The sequence below is a fragment of the Penaeus chinensis genome, chromosome 12, assembly GCF_019202785.1.
Source record: "Penaeus chinensis breed Huanghai No. 1 chromosome 12, ASM1920278v2, whole genome shotgun sequence".
NCBI classification, from domain to species: domain Eukaryota; kingdom Metazoa; phylum Arthropoda; class Malacostraca; order Decapoda; family Penaeidae; genus Penaeus; species Penaeus chinensis.
In genome coordinates, this window is record NC_061830.1 from 30,009,049 (window position 1) to 30,024,048 (window position 15,000).

The 15,000-nt window shown below is 47.4% G+C and overlaps 1 protein-coding gene across 15 annotated transcripts in view; it reads left to right on the forward strand.

Annotated features, from left to right (window-relative positions):
• The window catches only part of LOC125031054 (protein sickie-like), a 737,157-nt gene that overhangs the window by 571,814 nt on the left and 150,343 nt on the right, over nt 1-15,000 (forward strand). For 2 of the 15 annotated variants that reach the window (XM_047621504.1, XM_047621493.1), the window contains exon 1: nt 4,447-7,733. The exons of 2 other annotated variants lie outside the window; for them this stretch is intronic. In XM_047621504.1, coding sequence (XP_047477460.1) covers nt 6,881-7,733 — 853 coding nt within the window. In that variant the 5' untranslated portion in view covers nt 4,447-6,880. Of the gene's footprint in view, nt 1-4,432; nt 7,734-15,000 lie in introns of those variants that run through there. 11 more of the 15 variants (XM_047621502.1, XM_047621499.1, XM_047621498.1 and 8 more) reach the window with 9 other exon arrangements.

Consider the following 15,000-nt stretch of genomic DNA (forward strand, 5'->3'; position numbering starts at 1 on the left):
CCGCCTCGCCGGGCTCTGGCGGAGGCGGCGGCGAGCTTCGATTCGAGTGCGTGGGTTCGGGCGTTTGGGTTTGTAGTTTGGCGGATTTTTGCGCGTTTCGAGAAAAAAATCTGTTGTTGATTCATTTTGAGAGTGTACGTATTGTGGCATTTATTTCATAAGTACGAGTGCCAAAAATGGCACATTGGACAGCACCGCATGTGGCCAATATCGAAAGAGGATAAAGCGACAACAGTCATGCAAAAATTATGCTCAAATTTCTAAAAAAAGTATATTATTTTTTTTTTTCTGAAGTGGAGAGTAGAAGGGGGGGGGGGGGGTAATTCCCTTTCTTCCCATTCCTCCACTATCACTCCGTCTTCCCAATTATCATGTTATCATCGTCATGCTTTTCATTCTAACTCTTTTCTCTCCCTGCTCCTCTTCCTCCTCCTCCGCCTCCTCCTCCTCCTCCTCCTCCTCCTCCTCCTCCTCCTCCTCCTCCTTCTTCTCTTCCAACTCCTCCCCTTCCTCCTCCTCCTCCTCCCCTCCTTTTCTTCCTCCTCCTCCTCATCATCACCATCATCATCTCCATCACCATCACCATCACCATCCCCATCCCCATCACCATCATCATCATCAATAATCATCATCATCATCACCATCATCATCATCATCATCATCATCATCATCATCATCATCATCATCATCATCATCATCATCATCATCATCATCATCATCATCAATAATAATCATCATTTCCTCCACCTCCATCTGCATCTCTATTTCCTCCTCCTCGTCCCCCCCCCCCCCCCGGCCCCCTATACGATGGCCCAAGAGGTCGTGTCGGCGGCGGCGTCGGGGGCAGCCAGCACGACCACGATAAGCTGTGGCTGCTATTGATCCGCGTGATAGTATTGCACACACAGGAGGCGTAATTGAATGGCTTGAGAGGTCGTCATCGCGGCCCCTCGAGTCGTCGTACGCGGTAATGTCCTCGAGAGAAAACTGTTGATTTTTGGGGGTTTTGGAAATTATGCAGAGTATACACAGTCTCTGGTTATCTTTTTTTGTATATATAAGTTGAGGATTTTCACAGGTATTTTTTTAACTTTTTTTTTTTTTTTTTTTTTTTTTTTTTTACCTTTTTTAGGATTTGTGGAGTTTTTAATTTTATTTTTTTTATCTTCAGGCGGGGAGTAATATAAAAGTCTCTTTGGATATTTATTTATGAGATACTTGATATGCAAATCAGCTGACCTTGAATGGAAAACGAGCGATTAAGAGAGGATGTTGACCGAGAAGAGAAATGTTTGTACAAAAATTATTCACTCTGTGTGTTTGCTCTTTATTTGAAGTCCCGATCGAGAAGATAATGGTATTGTGATATATTGCGCTATAATTGTCGAAACATATTCATTGAACTAACGGGCATACTCGTACACTAGTGCGTGCGTGTGTGTGTGTGTGTGTGTGTGTGTGTGTGTGTGTGTGTGTGTGTGTGTGTGTGTGTGTGTGTGTGTGTGTGTGAGTGTGTGTGTGTGTGTGTTTGGGGGGTAGGGGGGAAATGTTTTTTTGGTTTGTTTGTTTGTTTGGTTGGTTGGTATTTTTGCACTTTATTGTGTATTAATTTCATAAATTTATTGTTTACTTGCCTACTTTCTTAACTATTATTATTATTTTGGATGTCAATGTGTGTGTGTGTGTGTGTGTGTGTGTGTGTGTGTGTGTGTGTGTGTGTGTGTGTGTGTGCACGTGTTTGTATTTATCCAAGGATACGTGCATTTGTATGTCTTTTTGGACATGCTTGCACATACACGCACGCATGCACCCCTCCCACCACATACTCACTAACTTGCTCACTCACTCACTTATTCACTCACTCACGCTCACTCTCACACTCGCACACACGCAAACGAACACACACACACACACACACACACACACACACACACACACACACACACACACACACACACACACACACACACACACACACGCACACGCACACGCACACGCACACACGCACACACACATCAGTCTGTGTCTGCATGAGCTGTTAAATGCAATGCCCGTGCGCCTCGGCCTGTGCACCTCTGCCTTTACGAAACCATCGGTCCGCGAGGGTGAGCGTATGGGGTAAGTCAGATTTCTCCATAATTACCCATTTCCGTGCAGGCGCATGTGCCCTTGCATGACCCAGTGTAGTCACCATCAGGATCATGGCAACACTGTCCATTACACGGCCTCCACACCATTGTTGCCACACAATTGCAGTGTTTACGCTGGGCCTCTCGCCTCATTGTTCGGGACATTGTGCTCAGTTTTTATGGTCTAAGTTGCGTCAGTTTTGGCTGTATTTTTGTCGTAGTGTTTTGTGGGCCCGTCTGCCGCATCCGTCATATTGCCCGTCTTATGACGATCTCAGGAATGCATGACAGATGATACAAGATAACTGTTATCATGCACCTCCACCTCGACATGCACAGCCGGTCTCGTAGGCTGGGAATGAGTGTATATATCAGCTCGAGACTGGATTTGACGTAATCTGTGCAGCATCTTTTTTTGCACTGCCTTATCTTGTATAGTAAAGTCTTATTAAATTAATTCTGGCGCCGACAGGGCTAAAATTTGTTTCTCAGGCCAGATCGATGCGTCTGCGTACGGAAGGCGTGGCTGGAAGAGCACGGCCAGTCTGGCAGTTTCCCCTCTCCATATGGAACGACACACACACGTACCATTAAATCACGGGAGTTTTTCAGGGAGCAAACAAGGGTCTGGACTGCAAACTGGGGGTGAATTTAACACCAAAATTGGGTTAATGAGTGTGTAGGTCTGTGTGGGTTTTAAACACACAGAATCATGCTTGCTCGGATATCGCGAGTCTGAGGCGCCCGAGGATGTGCCAGGTGGTGATTTTGGTCTTTTATTACGTACTCTGGTGTATATTCTGGGGAGGCTAGCTATAATTTCAGAGACTTCCTTTTATTCACTTAAGAAAATTCTTCCTTTACTGAGTTAAATCGAACTTGCCTTGATTAATAAAAAAATAGGGAGGAAAATCCGACGCGGCAACTCGACTACCCATCGGAGGTTTGCTGCCTCACTGTAGTGTTCCCCTCAGTTTGGCTTCAGTCGTGACGCGGAAAGTACGCCGTCTCCTCTTCCGGATTATACTTGAATTAACGAAACTCGCTTATCATTTGTTGTACGTTTATTTAGGCTGTGCCTTGTTTTTGATATCCGATTTTTAAACATTTTTTTCCAACAGTAGTCAGGAAAAACGAGTGAATTCAGTGCTATAGAAAAACACCGCGTTTAAAAGTATTAATCGAAGAGACTTTATTAGTGAGAGCATTTGCCCCTCAAGAACGAATTTGACGTTTTCGCATCTTCCGGGCGTCCCATCCCTCCCTGGGGGGAAGGCCAGCGACCCAAAGCCAAGAGTGTCCTTAGAGGGTTCCTTAGGGAGCGCGATAGCAGTCCATGTGGCCAATTCGGGAATATCTGCTGAGCATCACACCTGGTGACCTGCTGAACTGGTTTTTCTCTCTTCTGATCATGTTCTTTGTTCTGCTGTCGATGCTTTTGCTGCCGGCGCTCATGAGGGGACTGTAACCGCGATGGGGAGAAACATTAGCCGTGCCTGGGTGCCCGAGCAGTGCCTCTGTGCTTTCCGATTCCGTGGACAGAAAATGGGATGAGTCCTGCACAAGAGCATTTATGCCAAAGTGAGAGGAGGGAGCTCGGAGGGAATTCAACAGTACGACAGCTCAGCACGACCTGTTCACCCGTTGTACTGTGCTGAAGCGTCGGGCGTCCTTAATGACGCGTGGCCTCACAATTGACGCTCATGAGCTGAATTATCATCCACGCTGAAGAGTTGGGTTACTGAACTCGTTTTTATTTTGTTGTTGGAAGAATCCCATCTGCTGCCCTAAACACCGTCTTCTGTTTCCTTTATCCTCAGTCAGTCTCCTTGTCTCCTCCTCCTTTTCCTTCGCTGCCTCTTCCCCTCCCCCTTCTCCAACTCTCCCCAGTGTCTGCTGCATCTCTGTTCAGATAAAGCAAATCCTGAGTGACGGTCACCCCGAGCTCGCACCCTCAACGCTCACCCTTCTCTCTCCTCTCTTTTTCCTCCTCTCCTCTCTTCGTTTTCCCACTGATTGTCCCACAGCGCCTCCTGCAGGTACCTCAGGCTCGGCCGCTGCAGGAGGTCCCGCATCGTGGCACGCATATCCAAGACGGGAAGAATTATTTGCTTGTAGAAACTTCCATGAAGATACGAGTTTCCTTTTTCTGAACTCGTGTTTTTTTACGAACTCTGTCACGGGAAGCTCGCAGCCGACCCCCACCCCTCCCCTGTCATTTTGTGAAGGAGAAGAAAAGAGGAAAATGCGTGTCCGAAATGCCTTCCACGTATCGGAAGTGTTGATGTGAAAGACACACACTGTAGAACTTTATTATGATTTAAGCGAGACTTACTGTCCAGCGATAACTGACAATCCCCTCCTGTTTCTGTTGTTAGTTGTAGCAGATTGTTAGACCTCCCTCTGTGCACGAGCGAGGGGCGGTGATTCATTCCCCTCAGAACCAGCTACCACGCGACCGATTCGAGGGAAGCTGGAAGACGAACACGGCGAAAGAACAAAAGAGAACGGCCAGAGAGTAGATGCAAAACTCTGGGTAAACAAGAATAGGACAATACCAGGTTGCCTTTTTTAAATACCGAATTGTATTTCGGATAAAGAGCGATATTGGCCTTCAGGCAGCACTCTTGAGCTCCGCCATTTTTATTTATATTTGACATTTTTTTAGAAAGCCTGAATGCGCTCTTTTTTAGGGAGGGGGGGGATTCAGATATTATAGACTAGAAAGGCTCAGAATATATACCCTGGAAAAAAATACATTCCGAGATATAAAGAAGGGAAACAGCGCACAAGCCAATAAAGTGATGCGTCACTCGGCCGTTTGTTGTAACACGACCGCCTCCCCTTCCCGTTCCCCTGCCCCCCCAACCCTCCTCCCTTCCATCAAGATGAGGGGAAGACCAAGGGAAGCTGAGCGTAAGTGATAATTCATCGGGGAAACATCGATGATAAACCTAACAAATCGCCCGGCATGAGTAACCCGAGATGAATCGAGGCCGATGGTACATTGGAAGCAGCCAGTGGCACCTAGAGGCCCAGTCAGTTTAATTAAAGTGAAATCAATGCAGTACACCATTTTCATGCTAAAAGGAAAGAAAAAAAGATTGGAAAAAACGCCCTCGAAGGCAGTGGCAGTGAATGAGTGACTTAGTATGGCCCTGACCCTGGACACGAAATAAAGCGTTAAGGTCGACTAATGGACAGAACTATAATTTTACTTAAAGGAACTCTTTAAAGTACTCAAAACTATTTAGCCTCTCTAAACTTTTTGCGTTCCGCTTCCGCGTCGGGTTGCGGGGTCATGTCAGACTGAGGCTCGAGTTACTTTGGAAAAGTCATCGAGTCGTTTAATCGAGGCCAGCGGCGGAAGGACCCAGAGTGTGGACGTAGCAGCACCCCTTCGAAAGCAAACCAACCGTGGAAACTTGAGAGGGAATAGTAATCAGGCCTTCGGAGGGACTCGCGCGGCGTCCCCCGCTGGGAGGGAATCCGTCTCGACGTTACATGAATTTGAGTCGTAGACTTATTGATTTTTTTCCACCTCAGAAGTTAACTTTTTTGTTTTTGCAGACCCGAAATGCCAAAAGCAAAACCGGTTAATTAGTGGAAAAATGACATTGTTTTATGTATTGAGTCGAGTTCGTGAGCAGTAAGAAAAGAAAAGAATATCGACTTGCGTTTCTGTAGAAAAGAACGAGAAACTTGTTCAGAGACACGAACTCCGCATGATATTCCGAAGCGGAATTTATGGCCGATACCTGGGCACAGGTTTACGATGCAGCTTTGAAAGATAGATAGATCCGACGTTGCTGGTGAAGGGCACGCGTCTCGCTGAGTGTAACTATTCACTGGATGAGCGGCTAGTCATGAGCAAGGCGGATGGAATGCCAGGAATAGAACCTTCCCGGAGCTTTCTTGGGTCGGATGAGAACGTGAGAGAAGGTGCTTTCTGTGATTCGCTCTTTTTTATCTGCGTGTGACTCAATAACCGTGAATGGCCGGAGTGCCAAGAATAAAACACTAACTGGAGAGCTGAAAGGAGAAAAGAGGCACAATAGAACCTAGCTCCCCTTCCCTTGTATGCAGCGCCTAGCAACCCCCAATTGCAGCGAGGAAAGGACGCCGCTGTGAGGGGAGGACGCGGTCTGCCTCTGTCCACCAGCCAAACAGTCCTTTCCCTCATGACAGAAGCCTGACTCTCCTGTCCTGCAGGATCGTCCGCCTTTCATCCTACCCCGGGGAGGGTACTGGTGCCCGTCGACAGACCCGGGGTATGATTGCTAAGGCCGTATGGCGCAGCGACCTTCGACGCCTGATTGACGTTCGGTAATGGTTGTTATTCCAGAAAATGAGACACGGGAACATTTCATTTCCGCCAAGATTTATTGCGCAACAGATTAGTGTGTTTGACGAATATTGCGAGTTAGATATTTTGTGATCATTGGGATACACGGTCCCGGGAGACGTGTATGAACGGCCGATACACAAATTCTGGGTAATTTTACGACCGGATGCAGATTGCTCCTGTGATTGGGGATGGCCGTCATGACTGGTGCAAGCTCGCTCGGGACGTCACGGGGGCCGACGGACGCCGCGCAGTCTGCAGCCTCTTGGCCGCTGGCGGGAGTTGTCTGAGAGGCCACCGCGATTCCACCGCGAAACAGAAGAAGGTCTGTCCGTGAGCGTATAGGATTCTGCTCACTGATTATTTATTTAGCATTAGCCAGCAGTGAGAACGCCGACGGAGCGAGATGGCGCCCATGTTCTGCACGAAGTTGTTCAACTGGAAACCGAAGGGCAAGAAGGACGGGGCTCCCAGACCGCACTTGGACACCGTCTTCCCCGAACCGCAGGATGAGGGGGAGGCGTGTCCCTATTGGACCCACGTGGCATGCAATCCTCCGCCGCCTCCGCCCTCGCGCCCGCACACGCCTACTCACGCCCGTACCCAGCCAACGCCGCCGCCCCTCCCCCCGCACCACCCTGGCAGTCCCGTGCACCACCAGCCTCAGCCCCGCTCGCCGGCCACGCACCGCCGCGCCCACGCCCGCAACCACCTTCCGTATGGGTACAGCAGCACCTACAACAGCCCCTACCAGAGCCCACATCAAAGCCCAGGCCCCAACAGCCCAGTCAACCACAGCCCACACCACTTTACCCCCATCCACCACAGCCCTGCACACTGCAGCCCCGCGCACTGTAGCCCTGTGCATCCTACCCAAGGCTACAACAGCCCGGTCCACGTCAACCAAGGTTACAACAGCCCAGTTCACGTGAACCAGGGCTACAACAGTCCAGTTCACGTGAACCAGGGCTACAACAGCCCGGTCCGCCAGAGCCCGATCCACATCAATCAAGGATGCAACAGCCCGGCCCACCAAAGCCCAGTGCACCACGGTTCCGGCTACAACAGCCCGGTCCACGTCAACCAAGGCTACAACAGCCCGATTCACCCGACCCCGGTCCACCCCAGCCCGGTGTACCCGAGTCAGAACTACAACAACACGATGCACCATCGCGGGTACATTCTGGAGAGCAACTACTGCCAGCCGTTGCCCCCGCCGCCGCCGCAGCGGCCGCCGCCTCCTATACCGGGAACTGAAGGTAATGTATTGAGTTGGATTGTCAAGGTTCACTTAATGATTGCTCAATTAGTTTATTTCCAGTCCCTTTCGTCCGTGACCTAAGTAATAGTAATGTAAGCAAATACTGATGATAAAAAAGGAGACTGTAAAACATGGTGACAAAGTTCCATTTTTTTTTATTTGTAACCTTAGATAGTCTTTCATAGTATATGTTTATGTATATATTTTTAAGATTGAAACAAAATCTCCATATGCAGCTGAAGCGATACCTATTCAGCTGCAAAATTACGGATAATCTACACATGACTTTTTACTCTCTCCTCGCCTTGGCGTGAAGGACACTCGAAGGGCGTGTTGAGGCATTTATCTTTCCTCCGATTATGTTAATTACCTTTGTTAATTAATGTTGATATCAACATTGTGGAATGTTTTTGTGATTTTAACTTCTTTTTAACGGTGATGGTACACACGAGGAAAGAAGAAACTTGTATGAGAAATTTTGTCGTAGGTTTCCCCACCTAGTCGACGGGCGGGTGATAAGTGATCATTCCCCGCACGATGGGATTATCACCCTAACTCTTATTGCTTATTTCAGGGGGTATTGGTTACATTATCCAGGGCAGAAAATGGGAAATGCGGTAGGGACAGCTGCAGTGTGTGTGTAAGAGGAGGAGGGAGGCAATATCGGGACTATAAGCTTTTTAGTTATCCTTCCCCCCTTCTCTTTCTTTCATCCTTATCATCATCACCATCATCATCACCATCATCACCACCCTTATCATCATCATCATCATCATCACCATCATCACCACCCTTATCATCATCATCATCATCATCATCATCATCATCATCACCATCATCACCACCCTTATCATCATCATCATCATCATCACCATCATCACCACCCTTATCATCATCATCATCATCATCACCATCATCACCACCCTTATCATCATCATCATCATCATCACCACCACCACCACCACCACCACCACCACCACCACCACCACCACCACCACCACCACCAAAAAAATATAATAACAAATAAATAAATATAAAAATAGAAAAAAATAAAGATAAAGAAATACCTATTAAAAATCAACATAGAATTAGATCAGTTTGCTCTTAGTCATTGAAAAAAAAGGAAAAGGGGGGGGGGGGGGGAAGGGGTTAGAAGGAGAGAAATTTGAATGTTTTGAATGCGCCGCGGGTTCAAGGATCTCTTATTGGGAAAAGGATCAGCCTTCATTAAGGGACACGGGAATTAATGAGTTTCTCCAGCGTCTTGCAAGGAAATGCAGACGCCAGACACTCGCGGAAGGAATAATTTGATAAATAGGTAAATACTGGGGATGAGAATATTGATAATTATGTTAATGATGATATTGATGATAGTAACACGGCGGTAATCCTAGGAATGAATTGAAGGGAAATGCCGATGATAATAACAATAGGTAGAATCTTAGTGGGGATGATAAAAAAAATAACAAAGACAATAACAGCGAAGAAATGTATGCTGATTATAATAAATCGAGTGAATAATATCACACAATGATGATACTAAAGGAGATTAATTGTTAAATTGAAGGGTTTTACGTCGCGCCAGCAAATGAAGGATTTCGCCGTATTGATTGCAGGTGTGCAGGCGTGCAGGGCTGTTCATGACCGTATATTGATCCGTCCATGTTCCGTTGTGAACTGCTGGACTTTTTTTCCTTGTGAGGCGTCGTGAAGGGAATGTTCTGTTTTGTTTGTTTGTTTTGTTGATTTGCTCGATATTTTTTACGGTAATTTTTTTTGTTTTGTATTATTATTTTAGTAACCCACGTTAATGTTGTTGTTTTTTATTCAGAGTACATCTGTGCATGTTTTGTTCTTTTGGATGGAAAGGTTTTCGTCATCGCCAACTTATTGCCTTTGTCAGTGCTAATGTCGTTGCAATCTTCATTAGTATCGTCATTATGGAAAGGTCAGGCGATGCCGTATGGACCTTTTCATTGCAGCACGCGCGGGGTGTTTACAATAGCCTATTTTAGTTGTCCTTTCTTCTTTCATTCTACATTCTCCTCCTCTACAAATGTGATGAATAATTCGGAGGCAGGTCCTGATTGACAACAAAAATAGTTACAACACAGACGTCTGCCGAAGTGTCGCTGGAGAGCAATGACGAGGGTGGCAGACTCTACACGGCGCTGAGACACAGGTGTGCCATCGCGAGCCATCTGGCGGAGGTTCGGGTGATCATCAGCCTCATCTAAGAGAACCTCCCCCTCTCCGCCTCCCTACCATCACCTCCACCCCTCGCGCGATCTTTATGCCTCGCCCTCAAGTCTCTATTTCATCCTCGGGATCATATCTGTGTTCTTTGTTCTCTCGGTTTGCCAGCGTCGCCTCCACTCCTCCCCCTTTCTCTGCACTCTCTCCTCCATCATCTTTCTCCCTTCTCCTCGCCGAGTACCATCTCGCTTAGGCCTATGAGTCTCTTTTAAGCATGCATCCCCTTGTAAGCGAGCATCTGGCAGTACGTTGGTGTGATTGTGGAATGGTGGAACGTTTGTTTTGGTGGAACGTTTTGTTGCGACATGGCGGCGGTAGGGCGGTGATGGAGACGGCTCCGTGTGTCCGGGCTATTTGGCATTTTTCGGAGTTTGGACATTTTTGCCGGTCGTAAGCTGCGGTGGTTGACACGAGCAATGGTAAGGGAAGGGGCGTGCAGGGGAGAAAGAGGGGGAGGGGGGAATCCGCGAGGTCGCCGGTATGCACACTGGTCGGCTGCGGCGGCAGTCTGAGATGCCTAAGGATATAGGGAAAACCTTCCCTGAATATTGCAGCCGGCGTGAAATTCGGGTTTTATTTTTACATAAAGTCGATGGTTTTGCTCTCGATGCGACTGAGGAGCGCGGCGATGGGGAGGGAAACTATGCGGCCAATTACAATGGGGTCGGGAAGAGAGGAACGGAGTGTAAGGGAGAGGAGGAGGGAAGGTGGTGTGTGGGGGGAAAGAACAGGAGGAAAGAAAAGATGTAAAGGGCACTCAGGAGAAGGAAGAGAGAAAGAGTGAGTTGAAGAGGGAAGTGGAGAGGAAACGGATAAAGGCAAGACATCGACGAGGAAGACAAAGAAACAAAATAAAGATGGCAAGGTAAAGAAAAGAGAGCGCGAAAGAGGAGAGGACGAGGAAGGGCGAGAGGCTTTCAGCGAGTGCTTTTGATGGTAGCTTGAGCTGCCTAAAAGTAAGAGGGGAAAGAGTTTCTGGAAAACGGGTTTCCGGCCTCGCTCTGGAACACGAGTTCTGGTTAGACTTAAAGATGACGAAGCCGTCTGGGGGGTATTACAGTGCTATAACGAGGCGGTTGGACGGTGATCGACGAGGAGACACGAACGGGACGAGTGGGTAGAACAAGGGAAAAAGGTGAAAATGTCGTTTTTTTCCTTGGCTTTTAAGAAAAAAATACTTATTTATCTTTTTTTTTTTTTTTTTTTTTTTTTTTTTTTTTCAAAACGTTTCCCCCACGACTTTGCCATCAGCTTAATGGGGTTTAATTGGCTACTCCTGTGAAGCGTGGAAAGACTTCTCCAGCGAATGGATGAAGTTTAAAGTCTTTTAGCCTCTTAAAATGAAGGAGTTACCCCGCTGTCCAGTTTTCCCTCTCGTCTGTATTCCTGTTTTCTCTTACAGATATAGATATATATATATAAATAGATAGATTGATAGATAGATAGATATAAGCATGTATGTGTATATCTATGTATGTTTATTTGTATATATGTGTGTGTGTGTCTGTTTGTGTGTGTGTGTGTGTAAGTGTGTGTAAGTGTGTGTGTGTGTGTGAGAGAAAGAGAGAGAGAGAGAGAGAGAGAGAGAGAGAGAGAGAGAGAGAGAGAGAGAGAGAGAGAGAGAGAGAGAGAGAGAGAGAGAGAGAGAGAGAGAGAGAGAGAGAGAGAGAGAGAGAGAGAGAGAGAGAGAGAGAGAGAGAGAGAGAGAGAGAGAGAGAGAGAGAGAGAGAGAGAGAAAGAGGGGAGGAGAGGAGAGGAGAGAGAGATGGAGAAAGAGATGGAGAAAGAGACAGAAGAAGAGGAAAGGGAAAGGGAAGGCGAAAGAGAAAGAAGAAGGAGAAGGAGAAACGGGCGCAGAATGTATGGTCTGAAAAGGGGGCCCAAATGACCATCATTACTCTTGTCGTTTTTCCTCGAGCCAACGCGCCGGAGCGTGGCGGAAACTCCGGAGCTGGCCAGGAAGATGACTCACACGATCCAGGAAGTGCTTCTTAGGCTTGTTTTAGGGAGTCGCTGGGGGTTTGGCTCGTGATCTCAGGGCCAAGAGGCATAGAAGGGTCAGACGATAACTGGTGTGCCACTTGATGGGTATGGTCGGGCTGGTTGTTACCGTGCATGATGGTAACGACTGGTGATTAGTTGTCTCTCTCAACTGGTTTCATTTATTTTATCTATTTTTTTTTTCTCTCTCTCTCTCTTTCTCTCTCTCTCTTTCTCTCTCTCTCTCTCTCTCTCTCTCTCTCTCTCTCTCTCTCTCTCTCTCTCTCTCTCTCTCTCTCTCTCTCTCTCTCTCTCTCTCTCTCTCTCTCTCTCTCATCTCTCTCATCTCTCTCATCTCTCTTTCCCTCTCTCATTTCTCTCTCTTTCATCTCTCTTTCCCTCTCTCATTTATCTCCCTCATATCTCTTTCTCTCTCTCATCTCTCTCTTTCTCCCTCTCATCTCTCTCTTTCTCTCTCTCATCTCTCTCTTTCTCTCTCTCATCTCTCTCTTTCTCTCTCTCATCTCTCTCTTTCTCTCTCATCTCTCTCTTTCTCTCATCTCTCTCTTTCTCTCTCATCTCTCTCCTTCTCTCCCATTCCTCTCATTAATTAAGACTCGAGAAAGTCCGCTTCCGTGGGGCGTCGAAGCTCGGAGGCGTGCAAGACCGAGAGGCAAAGAGCTGCCACTCTCCCAAATCCCTCCCGCGCACAGAGGGCCGGAAAAAAGCCCTTAATGGAAACGCTTTCTAAGGGTCATTATCCCTGGACAAGGCTATTCTTTGCGTTCACGGATTAGATCGATTTTGGCCTCCGGCGTCGATAGCGATTTGCGAGAGCCGGTCCTTTGGCCGTGAGGGAATTCTCCTTCTCTGTTGTTCATCAAGTTTATTGTCTGTATGGTTCTGCTGAAGAGGCGAGGAAATGGCGTGTCCGTGGGCGCTGGGGGAACGAGGAGGCAGAGTCCGCCGCGCTGCCGTCGCGTGCGCCTTTCACGTCGGGAGCCTGCGTGACTTGGACCGAGCCCCCGAGATGATACCGGGGGAAATCTCCGTCGCCAAACATGCAACAGGCCTTTTAGGGTAAACTTGGTCGATTTAGTTGGGGTGATCCTCTAAGGACAATGGTCTCCCTGATACGCAGCAAGGAAAATGGGAGTTTGCGCCTTTAAGAATGTTTAATTTTTTTGTACATATAGAATTATCTGTCTCTCTCTCTCTCTCTCTCGCGCGCTCTCTCTCTCTCTTCTCTTTCTCTTTATCTTTATCTTTCTCTTCCACTCTCTTTCTCTTTCTCCCTTCTTCTTTCTCTCTCTACACACACACACACACACACACACACACACACACACACACACACACACACACACACACACACACACACACACACACACACACACACCGCAAGGACCTACAAGCCCGGCCGAGGCGACGGTGGCCTCCCCGTCTCCCAGAATCACAATATCACCTCATCAAAGGCACTTAACGCCGTATCTGCACAGCGCCATTGTATCGGCAGCGCTCACGGGTTCTCGATTTTTGTGGGGGATTTATTGAAAGTCTCGATCCTTCGTCGGGAATATTGGTTCTGAAGGCTTATAAGGCACAGACTGACAATTACATTAGCATAGTGCGAGGGGTGAATCTTCGCTGATAAGATGGGAGACGCTGAAAAAAGAACCGCTATCCTTTAATGTATTTTTTTTTCTGAGGATTATTGTAGTTAACACAAGCGCGCGCACACGTATATGGTAGGGGGGGGGGGGGAGAGAGAGCGAGAGAGAGAGAGAGAGAGAGAGAGAGAGAGAGAGAGAGAGAGAGAGAGAGAGAGAGAGAGAGAGAGAGAGAGAGAGAGAGAGATAGAGAGAGAAGGGAGAGAGAGAGAGAGAGAGAGAGAGAAAGGTTTAATTTCGAAAGTTGTATTCGTAAAGGGGACAGGGGGTGTTACAAGCTTTAAGGAGACTTTCTATGCCTTTGAAAACCAACGCTACATTTAATACAGAGCAGCTTCTTTCTTAGGTCTTGATCTGTGACAAAATGAACTGTCATTGTCTCTTGATTGTCCCTTGCGTTTTCATCATCGCCGAAGTCATCGCTGGCGTCATCAACATGAATATCAAGAAAAAACTAGAGCTCAGTAAAGGTGTACTTTCATCATTTCAATTCATCATCTCATTTTTCCCAGAGTGACCGTCACTGTCAGCGTAGATGTTGTCAGAACAAATAGACGCTAAAGAGAATTTCTAATGAAGGTTTGTGAATGCACGATCTCTCTCTCTTCTCTCTCTCTCTCTCTCTCTCTCTCTCTCTCTCTCTCTCTCTCTCTCTCTCTCTCTCTCTCTCTCTCTTCTCTCTCTCTCTCTCTCTCTCTCTCTCTCTCTTCCCTCCTTTCCCTCCCTTCCCCACTCCCTCTCACTCAGCATGGATTTTTGCACAAATTCATGAGGCGAATCACTATCCTCCATGTATTGATTTAAGACAAGAAAAGAAAATCATAATTCGCTTTGCTTCGATTATGCTCGGGAAAAGACCCATCCATCCATCGCCCTGGAATACAAGCTAATCGAGACAGATGGTAAGGTAACGTGCGGTTGCTGGGTGTGGCACCTGATTAGTCTTCGCGGGAGGGGCGCTTGCATGCAATTGTTCGCGAAGGAAAGTTGGATGGGGGGGGGGGGGAGTTACTTGGAGAAGAGGGTTATGGGTGTGATTATCCATTAGGTTTGTGGATATATTAATGGGCAGCGGTGTTGTGCGGGAAGGTTGAGTTGTGTGTGTGTGTGTGTGTGTGTGTTCGCGCGCGCGCGCATGTGGGTGTGTGTGTGTGTGTGTGTGTGTGTGTGTGTGTGTGTGTGTGTGTGTGTGTGTGTGTGTGTGTGAGAGAGAGAGAGAGAGAGAGAGAGAGAGAGAGAGAGAGAGAGAGAGAGAGAGAGAGCGAGAGCATTTAAGTGTGTAATCTTGTCTTAGTGTGTGCAAATATATTTTATTAGATATATTTTATGAAAAAGTCCTTGCTTGTATTTTTAGTGAAA